At 46.2% G+C, this 23,072-nt stretch overlaps 1 protein-coding gene across 4 annotated transcripts in view; it reads left to right on the plus strand.

Moving 5' to 3' along the window:
- The window catches only part of LCP2 (lymphocyte cytosolic protein 2), a 43,946-nt gene that overhangs the window by 15,367 nt on the left and 5,507 nt on the right, over nucleotides 1-23,072 (plus strand). For 2 of the 4 annotated variants that reach the window (XM_024753358.1, XM_024753360.1), the window contains exons 4-17: nucleotides 2,500-2,565; nucleotides 2,989-3,020; nucleotides 3,635-3,672; nucleotides 6,192-6,390; nucleotides 8,563-8,660; nucleotides 11,062-11,128; nucleotides 11,230-11,313; nucleotides 14,132-14,157; nucleotides 14,264-14,283; nucleotides 14,376-14,483; nucleotides 15,826-15,856; nucleotides 18,044-18,056; nucleotides 18,757-18,886; nucleotides 20,373-20,422. In XM_024753358.1, coding sequence (XP_024609126.1) covers nucleotides 2,500-2,565; nucleotides 2,989-3,020; nucleotides 3,635-3,672; nucleotides 6,192-6,390; nucleotides 8,563-8,660; nucleotides 11,062-11,128; nucleotides 11,230-11,313; nucleotides 14,132-14,157; nucleotides 14,264-14,283; nucleotides 14,376-14,483; nucleotides 15,826-15,856; nucleotides 18,044-18,056; nucleotides 18,757-18,886; nucleotides 20,373-20,422 — 962 coding nt within the window. Of the gene's footprint in view, nucleotides 1-2,499; nucleotides 2,566-2,988; nucleotides 3,021-3,634; nucleotides 3,673-6,191; nucleotides 6,391-8,562; nucleotides 8,661-11,058; nucleotides 11,129-11,229; nucleotides 11,314-14,131; nucleotides 14,158-14,263; nucleotides 14,284-14,375; nucleotides 14,484-15,825; nucleotides 15,857-18,043; nucleotides 18,057-18,756; nucleotides 18,887-20,372; nucleotides 20,423-23,072 lie in introns of all 4 variants that reach the window. The other 2 variants (XM_024753357.1, XM_024753359.1) reach the window with 1 other exon arrangement.

The raw sequence follows: 23,072 nt of genomic DNA on the forward strand, positions 1-23,072 counted from the left end.
AGTTCAGGTCTTGCTGAAAAGTCACCTCCTCCCAGAGGCTTGCTCATTTTCGATTGCAACCGCACCCCACCTATGCACTCCTTCCCCCCTCACCCAGCTCGCACCTCTGCTACATGTGTGTGCACACAGCTCTCATGTAGAATTTCACTTCCTTAAATGTTCGTTGTTTATTGTCTGTCTCACTCCGCTAGCAAGTAAGCTCCTGGAGAGCAGGGATCTCTGTTTTGTTCACTGAGGCACCTTGAGCCCCAGCGGAGCTCCTGGCACTTAGAAGCCCTTGAGTGCGCGCTGTTGGATGAAGGTGTGCCTGAATGGGGATGAGTGCTGCAGCCATCACAGACGCGCCTGGCCAGGGTGTGGGACACCGCACGTCAGAGGAGGGAGGAGAGGGACTCCCACCAGCTTCTCAAAACCATTGCTTAAAGGAAACAGAAGAACCAGGAATAGGCGTTCTGGAGGTGTGATCAGGAGGCCACTGGGAAGCCCCATCCCCAAGCATCTCCCAGTGAAGTGTGAAATCCCAACAATGACATTATGATGGAGGATTAAACGCTGCCCTCCCTCCTTCTCTGTCCTCTAAAGTTCCCAGTGGATTTATTAACAATTCATTTATCCTGTCACTCTAATGAGTTGGAGGGTTCTGAGCAACAGGTCCCAGGGAGCAAGGAGAAGTGGGGGGACTGGGAGCCTGGGGGATGATGGGGGAAGCAAGAAGTGGTAGATGCCAAGACTACTTCTGCTAACTGAGCAATTTTGTTTTAGGCCAAACTTGTTACCTTGAGGTGGTCACTTCAGCAGAAGCAGTGTAGACCCCGGGTCATTTCCAGAGGGGTTGCAGGCTCGTTCACTCCCAGGGGGCTTCTGGCAACAGGGGCATGGACACGGGATGTGGTGTGTTGAAAGTGTGCTGCTCTGGAAACCAGGGAGCCTGGCTTCTGGGGCTGGTGCGTGTGGTGGGGAGAGGGTGGCTTTCATCACTAACCCGCGGTGCAGGCCGGTCCCTTCCCCCGTCTGGGTCTCTGTGGTGCCATCTGTAAAATGATGTTGGACTAGATCACCTCTGAGGCTCCTCCAGCTGCCCCAGATCTCTAGGGAACATGAGCCTGTTTACTGATGAGGGCTCCCTTGGTCACAGCAATGGTGCGAAGGGAGGCTGGAGCTTACTGCTAGGGCGTGCCAGAGGTGCCGTCCCACTCACAAAGGCCCTTCCTGTCCTGGGGTTTGGGGATTTGCTAGTTTACAACATCCAAGGAATAAGAGGGTCCTGGCCAAGGGTGGCCTCCAGGCATGGGTGATTCAGGGAGTCTCCCACTCTGCAGGCTGGGCCCAGATAGGGAACACTTCACCAAGTGTTTATAAGTATCCATGTCATGAACATTTTTTTTCCCAAAATCTTTGGTTAGTTAAAAACTTACTGAGTTTCATGAGATTCCAATTCTGTCACATCCCTGGATATTTCCTGAATGTTTATAGTAATTTGGTTAATATTAAACTTTTGCCATTCTAAGATTGCTAAAGAACGATGGAAAGATGTTATTTCTTAGTTCTTGCTTGAGAGAGTTTTTTTTAAAATAACTTTAAATCATTTCACAGAACTTCAGTCCCATTTTGAAGGAAAAGAAATTGTTGTTGACAGAGCTTTAGAAATTAGGATTAAGCTGCCCGTAACCTTGCTGTCAGGCAGTGGAGCAAGCAATAAAATAATGACATGTGAGCCTTATCGTGGACAAGGTCAGTCCCAGACCTCCCCACCAGAATCCGTTAAAAGAGCATTTCATTTATTGATTTATTTGTTTGCTTGTATAAAAGTAAAAATGGGTCTCTTTCATTCTAAATGTGACTTCGAAATTACATAATTTTGGTCTGTTGACACTGCCCTTGACTTAATTAGTTAAGAAGAGCTATAAAAAAAAATTAAAAAAAAAAGAATCCATGTCACCAAGAAGGAGTCAGGGAGCGGAGAATGGAAGGAGGTTTCAGACCCAAGAAGCGCACAGGAGCTCTTGTCAAGAGTTATGCAGCAAGCAGCTGATTCCTCCAGGTCTCGGAGATGGTTTGAAGATTCTTAGAGGTTAGATATCACTACAGGCATGCCAAACCCAGAGTCAGGGGACCTCAGCCCCGGGGAATACTAACGCAATAAAATACGCAGCGGTCATGTCCAGATCATAAGGCTGCAGGATTTCAGAGGAAGAGGAGCCAGGCGTGAGCTGACCAGTCTCCACAGAGGGGCTCTGAGCTAGACCGAGGCCCCAGCAGAGAGCTTCCTGAGCAGGGACTGGTAGGGGGATGGAGGTGACAAGCTCTTCAGGAAGCAGTGAGGAGCAGAGGCCCCGCGGGGAGGGGACTGGCTGGAGGCCAAAGGAACAGAGGCTGGCCAATACTGGCCCAGGTTCCTGAGGTCACACAGATCAGGGAACTTCAGGGCTCCGCAGGAGGAAGTTTGGGCCAGCGGGGAGATGATTGTTTTGTCACCTCCCCTGTCCCTTTATCTTGTAGGATTCTCAGTAAGTTGAGTCAAGAAATCAACAAGAATGAAGAGAGAAGGAGCATTTTCACACGCAAGTGAGTGGGGCAGCTGAGGGCCTGGTGTCACTTTAATGAAATGCAAGGAATTTTCAAACCCAAGTCTAACTTTAAATGGGAGTCACGGGACTGGTTTGGCCCCCATTTCTGATCCGCAGTGATCCTTCAGTCCAGGGGTCTCCCCTCCTCTGCCCTGCATCCTGCCCTGTGTCTGGGACATCAGGGGAACTTCCCCTAGAGAGTCAGACAGTCACAAGCTCCCAGTTGTGCCACCAGCATGGCTTTGGTGGTTTCCAGAATTTTCGGGTAGTCTGGTCCTGGTTTCAGAGCAACAAGGACCGCGGTCCTGGGTGGTGAGACATACCCTCCCCCGGGGGCTCCCCTTGCAGGGCTGGACTGAGGAAAGAGGGAGATCTCCCTAAGTCAGTAGGGCCGTTAATGCAATGCTGTTTGTCTTTACAGACCCCAAGTCCAGCGGTTTCCTGAGGAAACAGGTAAAGGTCTCAGGGGTGAGAGCAATGGCTTTAGGAGGTGACAGGCGCTTTGGTTCTTCTGTCTGCTGGTCCAGATTGAGGGGAGGAGAGGTGTCACTATGCCGGGACACCTGGCTATGGCCCCTTCTCAGCTGGGACCCTCTGCAGAGACACAGTGAGGGACTCTGTGGGGTGCATGGAATGACCCGGGCCGGGCTTTGAGCTGAGCACCTGAGCTGAGCACCTAAGCAGAGCCAGCCCTCCTGCTTCTGAGTCTTTAAAGCAATTATTCAGTTGTTAAGTTGCACATCCTTTAAAATGCAGATTCCTGGGTCCCACTCAGTCCTGCTGAATCAGAAGCTCTAGGGATAGGGCCCAGGGTATCTGCATATTTTAAAGCACTCTCAAGTGACTTTTATGCATGTGAAAGGCTAAGAACCACTGCCTCTGTCTGGCAGAATGAGCCCCTCAAGTAGAAATTCTAGAGCTGATACTGAATTGTTAACCCCCAGGTATGTAGCATGAAGGCCTGGCATGGGGCAGTGGTGGGGAAGGATCCCGGAGTGGGGAGCGGCTCTGACGTTCCTTCTTGCGGCTTCTTTTGGTACCGATGCTGATGTTATCCTCTTCCACAGAAAGCCATGAAGAAGACAACGGAGGCTGGTCATCCTTTGTGAGTATGGGGTGGGCCGTTCTTCCACCTGACAGCTGTTTCCAGAGCGCCTTTGTCATAAGCAACCAGCATGATGCTGAAAGGAGCAAGGCCCTGATAGAGCCGCCCAGGGGTCAGATGATGTGCTCTGTGAAGGCCAGAGCCTTCTAGTAACTTTCTGGCTTTGCGATCCACGGGGTCTCTGGCCTCATCTACTCCCCTCTGCCCTTGTAGCATGAGAGCAGCTGTAGACGACACCTGAATCAATGTGCTTGGTTTTGTGCCACCAGCCCTTCACTTGACAAACAACAGACAGTGGGCTGGGCTTGGCCACGGGCTGTGGGGTGCTGACCACGCCGTTATCCTCCGTGCACGCCTCCACAGCAGGGCCCTCCCCCAAACCCCTCCTCCACATGGTCTACACTAAAGTAGATTTAAAGTAGCCTTTCTCGTAGGCTTAAGTGCCCACCGGTGACCCAGAGGGAAAGGGAGTCCGGAATTAACTATCAACCCTGGAAAGACCTCAGGGATGGGCCGATCCAACTGGGTTTTCTATTTGAGGGGTCATGATGACACCTCTGAGAGCCTGATGAATTCTGCACATCTTGTCCCCAGGAAACTGCATATGTAGTCACCACGCTTGAAGCCAGACTCAGGCTAAGAACTCCATTACGGCTCGTAGCCCAGTCTGCTCATTTTACAGATGAAGCAGCCGAGCCCGCTGGAGAACGTGACTTATGTAGAGCCACACGTCTAGTTAGAGGCAGGCCAAGGACCCGGGTCGCCCACCCTCCGTCCAGGGGTCTTTCTGGTAAGCGGCTACCTCTAGTGCCTTTAGGAAGCTGGCACTAAACATCCCTTGTCCTGCTGGGATTCTGGTAAAAGAAAGCATTGAATCTGAAAAAAAAAAAAAAAAAAAAAGTGCTAGCTAAGTCTGTGCTTTCTACATGAGAACAAAGGAATATGACAGATTAATTTTGTTCCAAAGGGAAAATAGACCAGTTTCTCCCCAAATGTTTACATGTTTAGGCAGAAGCTGCATCTTTGCTGCTGCTTGCCATGCAGTCCCTCCCGTGAGCTCAGCCTGAGGCTAGCCACCTCCATCTTCTCTGTAAACAGGGAGTCTCCACTAGCCACTGGCTACAACATTTGGGGTTCCATGAAGTGCCCAGCATTGCACAGGGCACTGGGTGGGGGGTGGTGGAGATGAAGAACCCAATTCTATGAGCATTTTATAGCTTAGAAGGGCTTATGGGGGTAAAGGCCTGGTGGAAAGTCAGGAGCCACAGGGCTGGGATGTGCAGGCTGAGAGATTGCAGGGAGCCCCTGTAGGTCTAGGGGGCGGTCGGCATGGGCTGCAGAGGCGCTGAGGCCGTGGTTCTGAAGTCCCTCCCGTTCATCAGGGGTTCCATCCTCTGTTCTCAAGTTATAGGAACACTGATGGCAGGACGAAGTCTTTTTTGGAGTTCGGGAAGGTACTCAACCTCGTCTTCCAATATTAGAAATATACATATTCTGCAAGTCAAAACATTAAAACATGCATCTTTCACTTGAGCACCTTAGACAGGCTTCCTTAAGCCACCTAGTAAGGTTGTCAGGATTTCTAGGCTCTCAGTGGGCACCTTTCCTCGTCAAGTTGCAACCTCCTGTCGCTTCTTTCCACGCTGCCCTCGACTTTAGAGAAATGCCCTGGGCTCATTTAGGACCCACTTGACCTTGACCTGAGAGTGATAAGCTAGTCATTGCTTGGCAGCTGATGGTGCCACTTCTGCCTGGGAAATCATTACTGTAACTGTCCACTTTCATGGGTTGCTTCAAAGGCAATCAGCCAGCCCCTAGGGCTTAATTTCCCTGAGACCCACAGAGGAGCATATGTAAAACACGATAAATAATTTAAAATTGAGGAAGAGTCTCTTCCAAGACAGCTTCACACTCAGTGCCAGATGTCACGAATAACAAGCTGTTGTTTTTATACACTCAGCTCTCAGCAAAGGGACTAGCCCAGCCCTGACTATCCCCTCTCAGGCACAACTTAACCTGCCTTCTAGTTAACAGGCTTTGGTTATCTGGTTTCCCCATTAGGGAAGAAAGTTTCGAGCACAGGCACCCTAAGAACAGAACTGACAATTAACTAGGGGCATCACAAACACTCCTGAGGTTTAGTCTTCCTCTTGGCAATGTCTGGAGTAAAAAAACGTGTTTACTCAAAACAGCGGGCTCTCCCATCCCTCTGTTCCTGTATTCTCCAAAAGCAGTTTGTTCTGCTTTTCTCTGTTATGCAAAAAAAAAATGTAGAGAACAATGCACTTGCCTAGCGGTCTGAAGACCTTGACGGGGGTCCCACGTCTGCATCTTGCTGGTCCTGGGGTTTTGTACTCCCTGAGCTCAGTATTCCTCATGTGTAGTGGGAGGGCCATGCTAGTGCTGACTGCCCCCAAGTGAGGACCCCTGTGAGGCTTGGCAGAGAGAGAGTAGATGCGGGCACGCCTACTGCCAAGGGACCTCTACACACCGCGTTGTCCCCATCACCGTGTTGGCAGGATGAAGATGACTATGAAAGTCCCGATGATGATCAGTATGGGGAGGATGACGGTGACTATGAGTCCCCCAATGAAGAGGAAGTGGCCCCCGTGGAAGATGACGCCGATTATGAGCCGCCACCCTCCAACAATGAGGAGGCTCTGCAGAACTCCATCCTGCCTGCCAAGCCTTTCTCCAACCCCAGCTCCATATACATAGGTAAGGGCCCTGGCATCCCAGCCCCCAGCCCCCACTGATGTATGGGAGGCCAACGCCCATGGAGCAGGAAGCTTGGCATGCTGATGCCAGCTAACCTGCTGTGTGGCTTTGGGCGAGTGACTCCACCTCTCTGGGCCTCAATTTCCTCATCTTTGAAATAGGACAATAACAATACAGACCACATAGGTTCGCTGTGAGGATCAATAATATTTATGATTTGCGGACAAATATTTATGATGGCAGACAAATCATTGCTGATGGTGGATGATACTGAACTGCCAGTTAAGGGTATATGGAAGTAATAGCTTATTTTGAGTGTTACTTTGGTACTCAAGAGGACTTTCCTGTTCCTCCCCATCTTTGACCAATTCATGATTAGGTGGCACCACTACACACAGACTGTCAGAATAAATATAACAATGTTGAATGTGGTTTGGCCATAACTTTAAAATCTTTAAACAGTATTCAAGATTTTCATTGTCTATCTGCTCCTGTCAGCCCTTTTCTACCTCATTCATTTATTCATTCATCTATTCAACAAAAATTATTGGTCTTCTATTATGAGTCAGGCATCATTCTAAATGCTGAAATTTAAAATCATCCGGAAAGAAGACACAGCCCTTGCCTCACAGGGCTTACACTCTAGCAGTGGTGGTAACAGAAAGTAGGTACATACGCACTTGCATAATATCAAGGAGTGAGCTAGAAAGTTGACGATCCATATCACAAAAATTAATACCACTAATCCTTTAGGCTGTATAGCACGTGGCAATTTTAAAGCCCTTTCACTCTTTGTCGAGATTTCATTTTGTGTTTTGAAGCACACCCTACGTGATACAGGCAACAATTATCAAGCCTGTTTCATATATAGACTCTGAGAAGAAACAGGTAACTAAGTCGTTGAGTGCCTCATACATGCCAGTTATGAGCATACAGAATGAACGAGACGGTAGACAGGTCTCACCCTAAAGAATTCATAGTCCAGGCAACATCGAACAAATGAGTCGCAAAATGACTTAATTAAACCATGATATATACTCAGGAAGACAAGCGCAGGTGATGAGGCTGGGACATATGCCTGATCTGGACTTGCTTCCCTGAGGATATGATATTTAATCTGAAACTTAAAGGGTGAACAGGAGTTGGCTAAGTGAGCATAGATGTGGGAAGGAAAGAGCATTCTAAGCAGTAGAAATGGCCGTGCAAAAGCCCTGAGGCTAAAAGGAGCATGACAGGTCAGAGGAGCTGACAGATGGCCAGAGTGGGTGCATTGGTATGAGATTAGACCAGGCTTGCTGGGTTCTGAGCCCCATTCTCTGTGGAAGAGTGTTGCTGCCCCAGGACTGGGGCTAGGGTGAGGCAAAATAGGCACCCAGGGCACAAAATGTAAGAATGCTGTCACTTCCTCACAGTCCTGGCCTGGTCTTTCCCTGGCAAAGGGATGGAACACTGTCAGCCTATCTATCTGGCCCGAGGATACTTCTGTGATGACCAGAAGAATGTGAGTTTTTGTTAAGAGTCTGTGGTTTGGTTACAGGAGTCGGTAACTGGCTCCTCCCTTTAAGAAAGGAGGAAGTGGGAGGGGGGGAGGACAACCCAGAGCAATTGTGAGGGGAAGGAAGGGGACCTAGAACAGGATCTTCAAGAGCCATGACAGTGGATTTCACCTTGCCCGGGCAGCTGGGTGTGCCTGAGTGTATGTGTCTCTGTGTGTGTCTGCGTGTGCATGTGTGTACATATGCATGTGTGCATTTGTGTGTCTGTACACGTTTACTTCTTTACAATTTTGTCTGAAAACACTCCCTCACGGTAATGGCTGAGTTAATTACTAAGAAGCCTTTTTGCATGCTTTCATCAACAAAACCTCTGATGAATACCTGTTCCCCAGAGGTAAGGTGAGTGTTGCTCCGAAGTATAAGAGTAAGACAAACTGGACAGGTACAGAGAAGGCGAAGGGCCAAGGACTCCCCACCCTGTACGACCCAGGTGTGGACACGTCCCTGCCATGCTGGCTGGGGCTGGCCTTGGTGCTGGGGGGAGTCTGTGGGATCCAGCGATATGGAGATGCCCCCAGCCGGCGCTGGATGGGTTCCTGGAGAGCCCTGGGTGTGGCCCACACTCGCCTAGATGTAGCATTTCTCCTTTCATTTTAATGTCTTTGCCTTTCCACAGACCGGCCCCATTCCGGGAAAGTGCAGCAGCCGCCCGTGCCCCCGCAGAGGCCGATGGCCGCCATCCTTCCTTTGTCCTCCGGCAGCCGGGCTCACTCGGTAGGCTCCATACTTTCTGTTATGCCACTTTGTGTCCACTCGATGATTTCCTCTGCAGAGAGAAAAAACTATAGACATCTTTATCCAATTCTAGCCAGTAAGAAAAAGTTATATGTAGGCCGGGAAAATGCATTCCCAAGTACTCACAGTGGGCTTTTTGGAGGATGAAATACTAGTGATTTTTATACACATTATATTGCTTTTAATCGTTGGTATTTTCTCTTTACCATAAACAGTATAAGCTATTTGTATAATAAAAAGTCGCCTTCTAGTATTCATTGTGCTATTTTTTCTGGCTTTTGAAATAAGTGAAAACTGTAAAATAAACTGATGGCACCCACTAGTATTTGGGTCTCCAGCCTTCCCTCCTGCAAGAAGACTTGCGCCACCTGCTGGCTCACATCTGAAATTCCAAGGACAAAAGGTTTGAGACCCAAACGTGCAATGCCACGAACCCAGGGAGAGAGTGGCAGCAAACTCCCTTTCCTCTTTCTTCAAGCTTACAGTCTCAGATCCCGTGGTTCTACTTAACTAACAGACACACCTCGTCTTATTGCATTTTGCTTTATTGCGTTTCACAGATATTGCATTTTTTTTTACAAATTGAAGATTTGTGGCAACTCTGCCGTGTCAGATGATGGTTAGCATTTTTTAGCAGTATTTTAAAAGTAAGATATGCACATTGTTTTATTAGACATAATGCCATCGCACACTTAATAGACTTCATGATAGTGTAGATGTAACTTTTATATTCAGTGGGCAATAAAAAAATTTGTGTGACTAGTGTTAACGAAAATTCAATTAACAATCGAACCAAGAAGAAAAAAAGAGAATTTTATTTGAGCCAAACTGAGGATTATAACCTGGGAGACAGACTCTCAGAAGCTCTGAGAACTGCTCCACTGGTCAGGAGCTAGAGATTCAGTTTCATACATTTTTGAGACAAAGAATCATGTATCACATTGACAGGTTAGTATTAAACACAAAGTTCATCAGAGATGTTTTGGTCAGGGGTGTACCTACAGAGTGAGCCTTTAGGTCAGTATGACTCCCTGACAGGATGAGAAAGAAATACTAACCTTCAAAGTCACAATGGTGGTTTCAGAAGAAAGGTACCATTTTTCTCAAAGTTTGTTTATATCCTCCTGCCTTGAGGAGGCCTGGTTAATGTATAATACAAATGCACATTGCATATTAGGAAAGGCCCATCACCAACGGAGGCATGTTACATGTGTTTCAGTTCTGACTTAGTTTGATTGTCCTGTCATAGAGAAATTTATGATTTTTCCTCATCACTAGGCTTCTTTTGATTTCTGCTTTATGGCGGTGGTCTGGAACCGAACCCGCGATATCTCTGGGGTAGGCTTGTATCCAGAGAGACCCGGAGAAGTTCAGGATCAGAAGTCAATAGTTGGAAATGTGCTCTCTTCACAAAGGACCAGAGCGCTTTGACAGCTGTGGTGAATGCCGAGTGTCAGGGCTAGGAGGAGGGAGAGGACATATTTTCCCCAAAGTTCACAATCCAGATCACACCACAGTTGGGACACCTCATCTAAGAACAGACGACTTCCTCCTGCTTTTGCAGTTTTATTACCAAAGGGGGCTCATGGAGCTGAATTTAGCTACACGTGCATTTTGCCCTTTGAAATCTGTAGCGCTTCACCTCACTCTTGGGATGCAGAATTCATTCATTCAATCTACAGACATTTATTGAGCCGCAGTGCCCAGCAGTGTTCTAGCTGCTGGGAATAGAGTGTGAACAAGACAAATAAGATCCTTGCTTTCATAAAATTTTTATTTGGGTTAGGGGTAGATGGATGATAAACAAGTATAGAGATGTATAAACAAGGTAATTTGAGTAGTAACGTGTGGTTAGGGAGACAGAAGACCAGGGAACATGGTGGTAGGTGGGGAGGTGACATTGACCTGGACAGGATGAGCCAGTTGTGGCGAGAGCTGGGAAAACAACATCCCAGGCAGAGGAAAACACAAGTACAGAGCTGCCAAAGAGTGCATAAGCTTGAGATTTTGCAGGAACTGCAGGAAGATACTTATGGTGAGAGTCCAGTGGGCACTGGAGAGAGGAGCGTACAAAGGTGTTGGACGGGTGGAGAGGGGGCAACTCAGGCAGAGCTTTGCAGGCCATGGTGAGTTTTAGTTTTGTTCCTAATGTGATAGGAGCAACTAAAATGCTTGGCAGGGGAGTGACATGCAGAACACACCCTCACAGTGTGTGGAACAGGGAGCTCAGTTCAGGTGAGAAATGGACAGCTATATGTGTGAGTGGAACATGGGGATGGAGAAAAGTGAACAGCTTCACACCTATTTAGGGGGATAAAGCCCTCAGGGCTTGCTGATGGGTTGGAAATGCTTCCTAATACATGGATTTCTTTTAAAGCAGCCACTACCGCCACCCCAGCCCAACCACGAAGAGCCTAGCAGAAGTAGAAACCACAAAACAGCAAAGCGTAAGTATAGGGGCTGCCCTCTCTTGCCCACCAGTCCACCCACACCCCTGCCCCAGCCGACTGCTCTCTTCTTTGAACTGACTTCAGTGTTTCCCTTTCAGTCCCTGCCCCTTCCATAGACAGAAGCACGAAACCACCCCTAGATCGTTCCTTAGCTCCGTTTGACAGAGAGCCCTTCGCAATAGGTTGGTATCTTTTACATTTGATGCATAGTAACAGTGGCCAACATTTATAGAGTGCTTACTGCATGCTTTTCACAGGGACCATCTCGTTTAACTATCCCCCCGATCCTATGAAGTGGGGGCTATTAGAATCATCCTCCTTGTACAGATGAGGAAACTGAGGCATGAAGAGGTAACTTACCAAGTTTACTCAGCTACCAAGTGATGCGGGGGGGGAAACCCAGAGTCAGAGAAGCCTGATGCGGAGCTCCTGTCCTTAGCCCTGTGCTGGGCCTGCTTCTCCATGGGTGCCATCTGTGTACACACATCCATCCCGTGTCCTCCTGAAGGAAGATGGGGAGGCATCTGGGCTAAGAGGCAAGAGGCCTGGGACAGCTGTTGTCGGCTGCCTTGGCTGCTAACTTAGCAGCTCACTGACCACAGGGATGTTGCTTTTTCAGAGCTGTCTCCTTATTTGTAAGGTGGGTGCTCTGTAATGAGAAAATACTTTATAAAACTCTAAGGTGCTATTCAAATGTCAGAGTTGTCTTTTGTTGTATGGGTGGTTGACCAAACTGTAGGTATACTACAGTTCTTTCCTCCAGAATTGGCCCGGAGTATTCTTGGATTGCAGTTACCTCTACATAAAGCTATTTTTAATCCAATTCTAAAACTTAGCTACAATTTATTGAGCACCTACTATGGGTCAAGTGCTTTACTTACCACAGATAAGTTACAGTTGTCTCTCAGTATCCGTAGGGGGGATCCCCGGATCCAGGATCCCTGTGGATATCAAAATCCAGGGATACTCAAGTCTTTTATATAAAATGGTGTAGTATTTGCATACAACTTATGTACATCCTCCCGTGGACTTTAGATCATCTCTAGATTACTTATAATACCTAATACAATATAAATGCTAAGTAAATAGCTGTAAATGCAACAAAAATACATGTACATAGTTGCTAGTGCATGGCAAATTCAAGTGCTGCTTTTTAGAACTTTCTGGAATTATTTTTCCAAGTATTGTTGATCTGAGGTTGGTTGATTCATGGGTGTGGAACCCATTGATATGGAGAGTTATCTCTACATTATCTCTAGTCCTCACCCCAGCCCAACAAAGAGGGAGTATTATCATCCTCACTTTGCAGATGATAAAGTTGAGGTTCAGAGAGGTTGAGTAAATTTCCCAAATTTGCATAATTAGGGAATTGCAGGATTTGAACCCAAGTGTTTCTGACTTCACAGTGGGTGCCCTTTTCCACCACATAATGCTGAGTTGGATTAAAGACACCTTTTCCTGACAGTACCAACTCTACCCTTGAATTACTCCCTCATCCGTGATGTTTTGGGAGAATTAACCTCTTACAATGCTGAGACTCTTATCGGGAGACTCCTAACATGCCCAGGGAATATGCATAAATAAGCAGATGTTTTTAAAAGAAAACCTATTCATTATAATGGTATAATTTATATCATTATATCTAATGATATAAATTTAAGTTTTCTGGGTACCACTCTGAAGTAGGGTTTCCACCTCAAACCAAAATTTTATAAATAAGGAACATTTTTTATACCACCCAACTCTCTCCCACTAGTCAGTGAGCTCTTCAACAGTGGAACAAGATTCTTAGGGCCTATCATGGGCCAGGGATGTACTCAGTCTTTAAGGAATAAATCATGTTGCGAAAATGCAACTCCAGAAGGATGTATCACCATTCACCCTAGGGTGTTAACTGAGCTGGGGTTGGAGGGAGTGGAAGAAAGAGAAGCTGTCTAACAATTGTCAGCACCCATGGGTCATTGCCTGGCCCTGCATATAAATTGTCACCTGATCCTTAGAGCAAATCTATGCAGTTTTAAACTATAATTCTTATAGCAAACCTATAATTCCCATTTTACAGGTGAGGAAATTGAAACTCAAAGACTTTAACTTGCTCAAAATCATACAGGATTTGCTTCTAAACCTGGTTGAATCCAATTAATTAATGCTTTTATTACATTGAAGGCATAGGGCATATCTACTCAAGGGAACTTCAGACAGAATAAAAAAATACATTGCTTTGAATAACTTTGCAATGCAGAGTTCTCAGGTATGCCTAGTATTTCTTCAGGGAGCCTGCACGTCATCTGTTCCAAGAGAAAAGTAAAAGGAAAAAAGGAAAGAAGGAAGGAAGGGGAGAGGGGGAGAGAGAGAGAAAGAGAGAGAGGGGAAGAGAGAGGGAGAGGGGGAGAGGGGGAGACAAAGAGAGAGAGAGAGAGAGGAAAAGAAAAGAAAAGAAAAGGAAGGGAAAGGAAGGAAGAAAGAAAGAAAAGCAAAAACCAAAACAAAATGATTTGCAGCCCACCAGAATCTCCTGAAACCCTGTACCCCAAGTTAAAAAATTTTCCAGAAACTAAGTGTAATACCTTACATAATGGCAAATGTACCAGAGGACTGAAGGAAAATTAACCCCTCCATGGCAAATGGGTTTATTTCAGATATGAAAATAAACTTCGGCTGTATAAAGAAGTTCTGGACAAATGAAAGAGACATAAAATCTCGAGAGGGCGTTAATCCTTTTCATCATCAGTTATATTAAAAAAAAATGGAAAGAAGCACAGAACCCACAATACTGTTTGTATGTACACAACACTGTGTGACCCTTGGGCAAAGTCATTTAATTTGTCTGAGCCTCTAAAATTAGGTGCTCTGTAAGGGACACCTCCAGGTCTAAAGTCTATGATTCCTCAATGCTAAAACCCAAGCAGCCCTCCAAGGGGCTTGGGTTCAGGTTCATCAAACAATGTTTTAATGCTTAGCTTTTAAACTCAAGGCTTACCTGCTGTTTGTCACTTACAGGAAAGAAACCAGCGATTTCTGACAAGGTAAGCTTTCTCCTTGTTTTGTTTCGTTTTTGTTCTGTTTTGTACCTTGTCTTTATCCTGTGGAAAGTGCTGAGGACACTCACACATCTTCCTTCCTGCCTTGCAGCTCTCCGCCCCAGCGGGAAGGTGAGTGGTTCTGGGCACCTGCGTGAGGGTACATGGCACGTGTTGTAAGACTCTGGTTTGTTTCCCACACATCCTTTCTCTCAACTCTGCAGGCCTCTCGGGGAGCATTTACCCAAGATACAAAAGCCCCTGTTGCCACCAGCCATGGAAAGGCATGACAGAAGTAGCCCCCTGCCAGGGAAGAAGCCACCTGTGCCAAAGTAATTGTCTTCTGTTGCTTGAGCTTGTCGTGCAGAGGGGGTGATGTGAACTCCTGCCTCGTAGAAATAGCTCTGCGTAGGGACCCAAGACCATGGTGCTCCCGGGTGGGAGTGGGCTCATTTTGCTGCTGGGGCTTGAGGAGTGTTCAGGCTTCTCAGGTTGGATGTAGAGTGCCTGGGTCACTTGGAAGGACGTGACAATCTAGCACAGAGAGACGTAGAGAGATGCTTCCTTAGGAGCACAAGAATGACTGCCATTTGTGGAGAACTTCTCCTCAACCAGTCAGATTTTTGGTTGCATTTTCCTTCCATCACAAGGTGTAGGAACTATACCTACCATTCTGTATTTCCATATAGGCAGCGGAGAGGAAATCACTGTGGGAAGTGTTAGGTCACTGTTAGTGTCTTCCTCACTGCTCAACCACGTTTTATGGTGACAGAATACCAAAGTCAGTTCTAATATTTCTAACTTTACTCTACAGTCTTTTGGGGCCTATTTAGCCAATGGCACAAACATATCTGGGGTCGGGCCCAACTCTGCTCCTTATTAAAGACAAAAGCAAAGCTTGCGTTGACCTCACCTGTGCCATCAGGATTCATAACTATGGCCCTTGCTTGGCCAGTGTGAGGACTAAATCAGGGCCAGGCTCAGGCTGCATCAATAAAACCTCAGTAACTGAGTTAATATTTTAATGGACTATTCTAGAAAATCAAAATGAATGTCCAAAATATCAAAGTTTTAAAGAAACACAGGATGCGACGACGTGAGGCATCCGACAGGAGGCGTCCAACAAATCCTCCTCCTCGTGTCCCTCTCTCTAAGGAGAACATGAAGCGGGCCCAGGCAGCTGTGCCCACCACAGCTCTCAGGCCACTGTCATCAAATCTGTTTGACCAGCTGGTGCATCAGGGAAAAATCCCGAAGCAGCAGCATTTCCCAATTATCTTCACTTCACACGAAGGGTGAGCCACACGATGGCTGTTTTAAAATATCGGCAAAGGAGAATGTTTCCTAAAATGTTTTTATTTGCTTGGAGAAACATCTACTCAGTGAAATTTAATAGTTACTAAGAGTTAGTTTGTTGATTAAACATTTTTTTCTTTAATATAATGATTGGCGGCAGTAGCTAAACAGAATAAAGGCTGTCTAGCTCAGCTCACAATGACGACAGAACACTGAGTCACCGAACCTCCCTCTCCCTTGCTTTTCTGCTGGGGATTTTGCTTCCCATCTTACCACGGCCCATGGGTTTGATTTCTCATTATTAGATTAAGTGAAACTATCTATATTCTTTGAAAGTCTTTATACTCAGTTCTTTTCCTTTGCCCTGATTCATTTCAGGCATGGATGGGGATCAGACAGAAGAGAGAATGTAAGTACTCGATGTCATGTGGTGAATGCTTGGCACAGGGAAACTAGTATAGGCTCTGAGGAGGTCGAGGCTACCTCTGCTCTGCCTTCATTGAAATCCAGCACTGGGAGTCAGGCCTGCACACAGTAGGCTCCTGAATACCGCTGCCTGGTGGGGCCTCCATCTTCCCCTCCTGCCCACCATGCTGCATTGCTGAACTCCTATCCCTCTGGAGGTTCCTAGGGAGGATGCGTTAGTCTCAGCCCTATTACCAGGTGGTAATTAGCAAGATGAAGGGGCAGTAGGTAGAAGGGAGAATAAAGGGAGAATCTGGGCCTCACAGCAAAGTTTCCTAGGCCTCTGTTTTCCCCTTTAATACCTCCATGGCCTAAGAAAGAGGGGAAACAGCATTTATTGAATGCCTGCTATGTACATGTTACCAACCTAGCTACTTTTGACAAGCTGTTTGCCTGGGACTTGCCCAGTTTTAGCAATGAAAGTCTCACGTCCCAGGAACCCCATCACTTTCAGGCAAACAAGGACCAGGACAGTTGGTCCTCCCAGCTTTACATATGCTTTGCATTTAATGTCCCTGTGAGGAGTCACTGTTTCTCTTTCACTAAGAGGAAATGGAAGCTTAGAGGAGTAAGATACCCTCTGTAAGTTGCACAGCTAGTCAATAGCCAGGATCGAAATCCAGGTCTGTCTGATTTCCTCTGCACTGTAAGCTGTCTGAAGGCCATCACACCCCTGCCATGTTCAAGGGCTCAGCCCACAGGTGCCTGGTGTTTCATAGCTCTGTGCTAGATGCTGTGCTAAGATATGATGGAGACAGGCAAACCCACGGACCACATGCTAAGGAGAATATGATCACAGAACGAGCTACAGAGGCGAAGGGAAGAAAGTGATATATGGGGGTTGAGGAGACAAGGGTGACTTTTAGAGATGTGGCCATTGAATGATGGGAAGGACACAAGATAGACACCCCAAGAGAAAGCTCAGTGCGTTCCAGCCTCAGGAATGTCCTCAGCAAAGGCGGGTGAGTGGCGATGCCCGTGGAGCCTGTGGGGACGGTGAGGACAGCAGTCTGGCTGCAGAGCCATAGGGACAAAGAGGAGATAAGGTTGAAAATGAGGGTAATGTCACATTCCTGAGGTTCCCTGTCTCTGGAAGGACTGACACTTGTTGTCATGAGAATCCAGAAGTCTTATGTTTTGGACCAGAGGAAACATGGTTGCACAAGTGTCAAAGACCAATTTCATTCTGGGGATTCCCCGAGTCCATGTGTATTTATCTACGCAGCCCTTTGCTGGGACTCCTTCCCAGTTGGCCAACTGGGATGAGTGATTCTGGCTCTGATCCTTCTTGCCTCGTCTCAGTGGTAGGACTAGGGACAGCAAACTTTACTGAGCACTCCACATATGCCAGGCACAAGTAGTAACTAATTTGATCCTCACAACACTTGAGGAAGGTGCTCTTTCACAACCACTGTGCTAGCCTAACAAAACAAGTCCAGGTTGGAAATTTGGGTCTACTAGTCAATGGCAAAATCATTCTTGCCTCTCTGAACATCATTTCCTATCTGAGGCGTAGAGCAAAGAGCCCCTCCCTTATCTATTTCAGAAGGTTGTCCTAAAGATAAATGTACTGAACCAAGCGTACACACCTTGGAAGCTATTTACGAATCAGTCAGGTTGCATTGCTTTTAAGAGGAGCGGCCATTGCAAAAGAAGGTTAAGCTTTGGGTCAGGCAGATTAGGTTTGAATCAATTTCTGTAACTCTTGGCAAGTTAGGAATCCCTCTTGGGTAGCATGTTTCCATTTGTAAAATGAGAATGTTAAATTCTTGAAGGGTTGCTTGAAGAATTGGATGAAATATTGTATATGAGTCTTTGGGGCACATAGTAGATATCATCATTATTAGTGTATCTTTGGGCCCTTTTAGACACCTCAGAAGCGATTTTATGTTAAATATATAAAGAGTGTCTCAGATTGGAGTGTCTTTAAATGATCGTTTGTATTAAGAAATCATAAATTGTTTAGCAAGTTTTACTGTTCTCCACAGTATCTTTATTATGAAGACACACAACTGCTAAAGAAAGAAAACAGAGACATTTCTACGATTGAGAAATACAGAAATATAGTTACTTTTTGAGAAATTGTGTTTTGATGGTAGATTAATGTCTTTTTTTTTCTTCCCCTTACCAGGATGAAGATGATGGTATGTTCAGAAAGGCTTTCTTACAACTTATAACCCATTCCTTCATTTTTCTGCTCAGGCATTCAGATGGAATTATTTAGTACAGAAACTCCATAGAATCCATTATAATTGTAAAATTAGTATGAAGTAGATGTATGTCAGTTGGTATACTGCATAGTTATAATAAAATGGAGTTATTCGGCTGGGTTACCAAAGAGAACTGTTAAGTTCATGCATAACAGGGCAAATTACTAGCACAGCAAAATTGAAAATTGCATGTACAGTTTGACAGAAAACATTCTAGTATTTATGCTCTCTAACACATGTGGCTAAAGGATCACTAACTGCAGATGAATGACATAGCATAAAATTTGGCTTTCATAAAACAAAACTTGTGAATCTTTTCTGAAATTCATATGGTTTCCAACTGACAATTTTCTGCCAAGTTAACATTTCAAAAATGAAAAAAAAAACAAAATAAATGTGTGTTATGGAGAATGATATAGAATGGCAGCATTTGAAACTGCATTCTAAGGCGGTAAATCATCTAGAAAAACCTTGGGCGGTGGGCTTCCGACCTACCACTTCCTAATGACATTGGATCTTTTGGATTTTTGTATCTCCCTTTAGACTAGCTGTTTCTAACTGGGGAGCAGTGCTGGGATGTTCCTGTGACACCTGGATCCTGACAATCTGCTTTCTTTTTTCTTTTCCCCCGAAGTACATCAGAGATCTCTGCCCCAGCCAGCACTGCTCCCCATGAGCTCCAACACCTTCCCTTCAAGATCTACCAAGCCATCGCCCAAGCACTCCGTCCCATCAGCTCACCTGCCCGGAGCCTTCTCAGAAAGGTTTGTGCTGACGTCATTCAGTTCTAACCTAGCATTACGTCTGGGGCCACTGATACTGAGCGAATGTCGGGTGGGTTGAGAAAGAAAGAAATGAGCCACTGGTCATAGGGTCAGAACATTTTGGGTCTTAAGAAACAAAACCAAGCTGAGCAGAAAGAATTGCATATGTTAACTCACTGCTGTCCTCTGAGTCTCTGTGCTTGGGGGTCAGAGGGATACAGAATTGACTGCCCTGTCATGGCCCCAGACAGAATGGACTCTTTGGCGGGAAATAGGGAATGTTTTCACTCTGTGAGCTAAAACAAAGAAACAAACACTCAAGAAACCCAATTAATTTAATTAGTTGGAGTTCACCCTGCATCTTGGATGGGAAGACTGAGAAAATGCACCTTGCACCTAGCAGATGGGGAGAATTCACTGCACAGGCTCTGTCCCCAGCAGGTCTGTTTTCTCAGTAGCAAGAGTGTTTCTCAGGGTCCATGATTAGACAGGCTGTCAGAGGCAGAGGCACGGACAGGTGGAAGACTCAGGTCGTGTCTCATAAATAAGCCGTCAGGCTGCCTTGTAGTGCCCCCGAGGGTTCACCCACCAGCACTTTGGGCTCATCTTCTCCTTCACTACCCAAGGGAGAGGCTCAGTCCCCACCCTAATGATGGGAGAAAACTCACCCACCAGCAAGACCCCTCCACCCCTGCCAGATATCTGGAAGGATTCTCAATTTTTTTCGTTTTCCCTGGGTGCCTCTTGCTCTGATTTTCTGCTGCTTCCTCTCATTCTTCCAGCTGTTTTCCTTCTTCTGCCGTGTCTGCCATTTTCTCATGCCACCTCATCCCACCTGGGGCCCCAGCCCTACCCTTCATTCTTACAAAATAACACTCACACGAGATTTCTGAGCAGAGCAGACTTTTACAGAAGGTTTGGGCTAAAGGCTAGGGAAATTGCCGCTCAGCGTGGAGCAGACAGCATTTCGAGGCCTCCCTCAGGCCCTCGTCAGCACCACCCCAGCCCCCAGAGATGCTGCTTCTGTAGCTGCAGCACCACCGAACCCTCTCTGTGTTTCTTGTCTCCCTACCCTCTCCTTATAACCCCTAGGCCCTGGGGATGCACCATTTCCAAACAACATGCCCATTTAATATATTTTCCTAACTGAAAGAGAAGTCCTCTCCCCAGAGGACTTCTTTCATGCTGTAAACTCAAAGTCCTCAAACTGCAGCTGACTTTTTAAAGTAGCTTTTAAAGCCCTTTACACAGTTCTTTTCTTGCTTTTGCTTTTTGGCCTGAGAAGCCTGTTAGACTTTGGCATGGTCCATCTTGGCACAGCAGTGAAGTATGTCCAACAAGTTCCTTCTCTTTGCCCTGCTTCCGTGGTTTCAGGGAGGGAGTGGGAAGTAATAACAAAAGAAGCAGCATTTCCCCAGTCCAGGCTCCCCCTCTGGCCCCTTAAACCTAACCCAACTTAAAATCCGTTCTTTTTCTGTCTCCACAGCAACAGTAGTTTTTCGCAGAGTGCCTCCCTGCCGCCATACTTCTCTCAAGGTTTGTACTCCGGGCTCTAGTGGTCTACTCCCGCCAATATGCCATCATGACTGGACGGCCAACCTGTCCCAAAGCCTTTTGGCAACGGTTTTGTTGCTTCCTAAAAGTATCTGACTTCCTCATTCAGCCCTTAACTCAGTTTCTGCAGTGTGCCAGAGGCTGTTGGAGTGATAGGATACTACGCAGAACACCACAGACACACGGGCACACACACACACACACACACACACACACACACACACACACACACACACACACACACTTCCTTAGGAAGGCAGCCTTGGCATTCATCTTCCCACACAGAGCTTTTCCTCCCTGCTGTTTTTATATGGTGCTTAGGACAGTACTGGCTTTCTCTGTAGTTTTGGTTTCTATAATGAATCTTAACCTGGAGTTGCTAGCTGAGGAACAGCTTTAAAATACAGTTTAAGAGACCCCAGGCCCCAAGATTCTGATACAGTAAGTCTGGGTGAGGACCTGCCTTTTCAGGAATACCTCCTCTGGGTGTCCATGATAAGTATTTGCTGAGGGTGTCCTCAGACTTTAAAATGCATGCAGACCACCTGGGAGTTGTGTTAGAACGCAGATTCTGGTTCAGTGGGTCTTGGATGGGACCCGAGGTTCTGCATTTCTAGCGAGCTCCTGTGCGATGCTGGTATTGCTGGTCCATGGACCGCTCTGAGTAGAAGCAAAGACCTAAAAGGTAGGACTAGACTGTATTTATTTTTTATCCTTAAAGACTTGCAAGTAACTAGCACATGGTAGGCACTTTAAAAATATTTGTTGAATGACTGACAAATGACTAGGGAAAGTCACCCAACTCTAGTAAACAGATTTTTTTCTCATGCTAGGAAACTCACCTAGTGTTACCAGATTTTCTGATTTTTTTTCAAGAAAAACTGGAAATATGGCTTTTAATGTGAAATTACCCAATTTTTAAAGGTTGACTTAAGACTTTTAAAAGTCCTGTGAGGTAAAAACAAAACACTCTTTTTTTTTTGGCACTCATGGTACACATACAGGAACACCAGTACTGTATGTGTTATAAATAGAAAACTACTTTAGTAAGTTTAAATTATAACTCAAGGGTAGAACTTTTTTCAGGAGCGCATCTATTCCATTCAGTTGGGTACGTCATCCCATGTATGTGTGAGACCCTACTGCTGACACCAATGAAATCCACTCCGTTTTCAATGTTTCCTAAGCATTTGAGGATATAGTGTCCATATTCACTATATGACTTCCACAGTTCCTCCACACACCCCCCTCAACTTGCCAGTGTCCACAACTCATTATTTTGTGAACCTACATTGTGTTCCTTGCCTGGCCCCTGCAGGCATCTGAGCTTCAGAATCTTCACTTATAGCAGTATCTCACAAAGTGAATTCCACAGACTTCCATGAGTTGGTGACGGGCATTATTAATGTAAACAGTTGGTTCATTTTTTTGGAATAGAGTCATCCTTCTCATATGGGAGGGGGATTGGTTTCAGGACCCCACAGATACCAAAATCCAAGGATGTTCAAGTTCTTTGTGTACAGTGGCGTAGCACCATCAGACCTTCACATCCACAGGCTCCACATCCACAGATTCAACCAACCCACTGGCTGAAACAACCTGCAGGTGGTTTAATTCACACATGTGGAACCTGTGGGTGCAGAGGGCTGACTTTACTACCTTAATCAAAATTGAACCCTTTTCTCCTAAGAGTACCAGGACACCTGGTCCTCAGTCTAAGCCTCCACTGGCTGTCCCAAGGTCAGGAAGATAAAGGATGTGCTGTATATTGTCCCAAACCCTTGAGGATCTAGACGTTAAGGGTGGTGGGTGACTGCAATGAAAAGTAGTATATCGTCTGTCATGAATAATGACTTTGTAGTGCTAGCCTACACATGCAGAAGCAGAAAGAGAAGAATTCCTCAACTCTAAAACAGCCATGCACTGTAAGCCTTGATTACACTACTTTCCCGTACAGCTAGATTTCATTCATTCCACAAACATCCTAAAAGCGCCTGCCGTGTTGGACTGCAAAAGGTGGGCGTGGGGAAGGTCTGTTCAGGTACTTGGAGCCTTAAGAAGGAAGATCAGCAGCTCAGGCTAGCCTGATCTGCTTCTTTAGAAGCAGGGAACCTCATCTCAAGTAATCCAGGTGACGTGGCTGGGAAGACTCTGGCTCTTTCCAAGTAACTCTCCTCTCTCAGTGGCCCAGGGGCAGGCAGTTTGCCCCTTGTGGTGTATTGTAGATGGAGGAACAGCCCCGGTGCAGAACCACCTGGAGTGCTCGTTAAATGCATATTCCTGAGCCTGGGTGATACTGGGTCCCCCTGGAATTCTCATTTATGCACAGTAAAGTTCAAGTCCTGGCGCTGCTGCCACTAAGAGCACATGCTTTATTTAGACTCTCTGAGCCTTTGTTTCCTGATATTCAAAAAAGAAGATAATACCCACCTTGCGGGGTTGCTGTGAGAATGAAAGGTAGCATACACAGGTGCCTTACTCAGGGCCTGGACAGAGTAGTGCTGAATAGATGTCTGTTGAATGAACAGATGAATGATGCATGAATTATTAAGAGAACATTCAACTCACAGAATTTCCCAGCCTTTAACAGCTGTTCTGGCACACAGGAGACAGCCTTGGCAATTATAAATCA

This window comes from Neophocaena asiaeorientalis, unplaced genomic scaffold (assembly GCF_003031525.2).
Source record: "Neophocaena asiaeorientalis asiaeorientalis breed wild unplaced genomic scaffold, Neophocaena_asiaeorientalis_V1.1 scaffold268, whole genome shotgun sequence".
NCBI classification, from domain to species: Eukaryota; Metazoa; Chordata; class Mammalia; order Artiodactyla; family Phocoenidae; genus Neophocaena; species Neophocaena asiaeorientalis.